General features: G+C 55.4%; 1 protein-coding gene across 1 annotated transcript in view; it reads left to right on the top strand.

Annotated features, from left to right (window-relative positions):
• Nucleotides 1-1,252: 1,252 nt before the first annotated feature.
• Nucleotides 1,253-1,851, top strand: part of LOC104275157 (zinc finger protein Aiolos-like) — a gene marked incomplete at its 5' end in the record, with an annotated part of 689 nt that continues 90 nt past the window's right edge. Inside the window, 3 exon segments of the mRNA XM_009871032.1 lie at nucleotides 1,253-1,583; nucleotides 1,585-1,847; nucleotides 1,850-1,851. The exon segment at nucleotides 1,850-1,851 is cut by the window's right edge and continues 90 nt beyond it. Coding sequence (XP_009869334.1) covers nucleotides 1,253-1,583; nucleotides 1,585-1,847; nucleotides 1,850-1,851 — 596 coding nt within the window.

Genomic DNA, 1,851 nt, shown 5'->3' with positions numbered 1-1,851 from the left:
ACAATCAGGAGTCGTCCCCCGACGCTGCGTCCGCCTGATGGCGATTCCGTCAAATCGACGTGGGGCGCGTGCTCGCCTTGGGGTGTCTGTGGAGACGGCGGGGAGAGAGAGAAGGAGAGAGAAGCTGTTCCTTCCGTAATGCCTTTTCCTTCCCAAAATACCTTAGAAACCTGGCGGTCTGCTTCACAGCCTCCTGCTTGCCCCCTGGTACGAGGAGCCGGCAGCCGACGTGCCGTGCGTGGCCTTTTGGCAGCGTGACGCGCTATCGTGTGGCAGAAGAGCAGTCGGGCGTCTGCGTCTCATTCAGTTTAACCAGTAATTTAAGGGAGACGGAGCAGACTCCTGTGGGGACTTCAAAAACCCACCCGGGTGGCGGAATAACAGAAAACCACGAGAGCCCTGGTGACCACCCGTTGTGTTTCTTCTGACTTACCTTACGACGGCGAATCCCGACCTCAGATTTATCGGGAGTCCTGTCTGGTTTTACTTGTGTTGATTTTTGGTGTTGTTTAGATTTCGAACTCGTTTGCATCTGTCACTCGCCTGGAGCTGGGTTTGCGAGTCGCACGAACGTGCCGTCGATCGGTTTCCCTCGGCGCGAGGCTGGATGGGAAGCCTGGCTGAGGGCTGGGAGCAGTTACCCTCTTGTGGTTCACTGACCTTTTGGAGTGTTTTATAAGAGAAACATGAGCTCCTGGTTTTCTGCCTCTGCAGTGAAACCTCCTGAGTTTCATATACATTGAGTCACAGTGTTGACAGGTGACTGATAAACATCTGCACCACTCGAGTTACCGTAACTAAAAGATTAGTGGATCTGTTGTTTCCGAGTCGCTCGAACATGAAACATTTGGTCTGGTCCGGTTTTTTTTTTTTTTAAGCCACGAACATTTTTATGTTTTATGTAGCCAGAGTTTGGTTACTTGATTTCTAAGCGTTCACCAAAAAAGTGACTTTAGTCCTTTCAGGCGGCAGTTTTAGTCCCTGAAAACCTGTGCTGAGCTCAAAAAATCCTCACCACCTCTTTTGTTAGATTTTGTTGCTGTTGTTGTTTCCAAGACCAAGCTCTAAAAAATAACAACCCCCCCAAAAAGCTCCACCTGAAAGCTACTTGTGCGTATGAGCAGCGTTTTTCCGCAGAGAACATTTCGTGCCTCTTAACTTTCCAGAGACTGCCGCCGCTTGGGAAGGGCGCCGCAGAGTTCAAATCCTTCTTTACCCACCTGGGGAATTTAATCCCTCTCCTCTCTTGCAGGTGAGAAGCGGCACAGTTTCGACGTCAGCTACCCCTCGGGTTTCGTGTACGAGAAGGAAAGCGACGGGATGCAAGGACGCATGATGGACCAGGCCATCAACAACGCCATCACCTACCTCGGTGCCGAAGCCTTGCGCCCCCTCGTGCAGACGCCGCCGGTTCCCACCTCCGAGATGGTGCCCGTCATCAGCAGCCTGTACCCCATCCCGCTGCCCCGCGCCGACGTGCCCAACGGCGCCTCGCAGGACACCGAGAAGAGCCACCCCCACCTGCGGGACAAAAGCCTTTCCTCCGACAGGGGCCTCTCGCCCAACAACAGCGGCGAAGGCCAGAACCCAGGGGAAGCGCCAGACCCCCCCCTTCCCCCAAAGCCAGGTCCTCCCCGCCGCGGCCCGCAACGGCCTCTCGTCCCTGAAGGATTTCCCGCGGCCCTATGACATCCTCAAGCCGCCCGCCCTGTGCCCGCGCGACGCCTTCAAGGTCATCAACAAGGAGGGCGAAGCCATCGGCGTGTACCGCTGCGACCACTGCCGCGTCCTCTTCTTGGATTACGTGATGTTCACCATCCACATGGGCTGCCACGGCTTCCGCGACCCCTT

Source organism: Apaloderma vittatum, unplaced genomic scaffold (genome assembly GCF_000703405.1).
Source record: "Apaloderma vittatum isolate BGI_N311 unplaced genomic scaffold, ASM70340v1 scaffold28566, whole genome shotgun sequence".
Classification (NCBI taxonomy): Eukaryota; Metazoa; Chordata; class Aves; order Trogoniformes; family Trogonidae; genus Apaloderma; species Apaloderma vittatum.
Note: the sequence above shows the minus strand (reverse complement) of the source record. Positions and strands in the feature narration are given on the sequence as shown.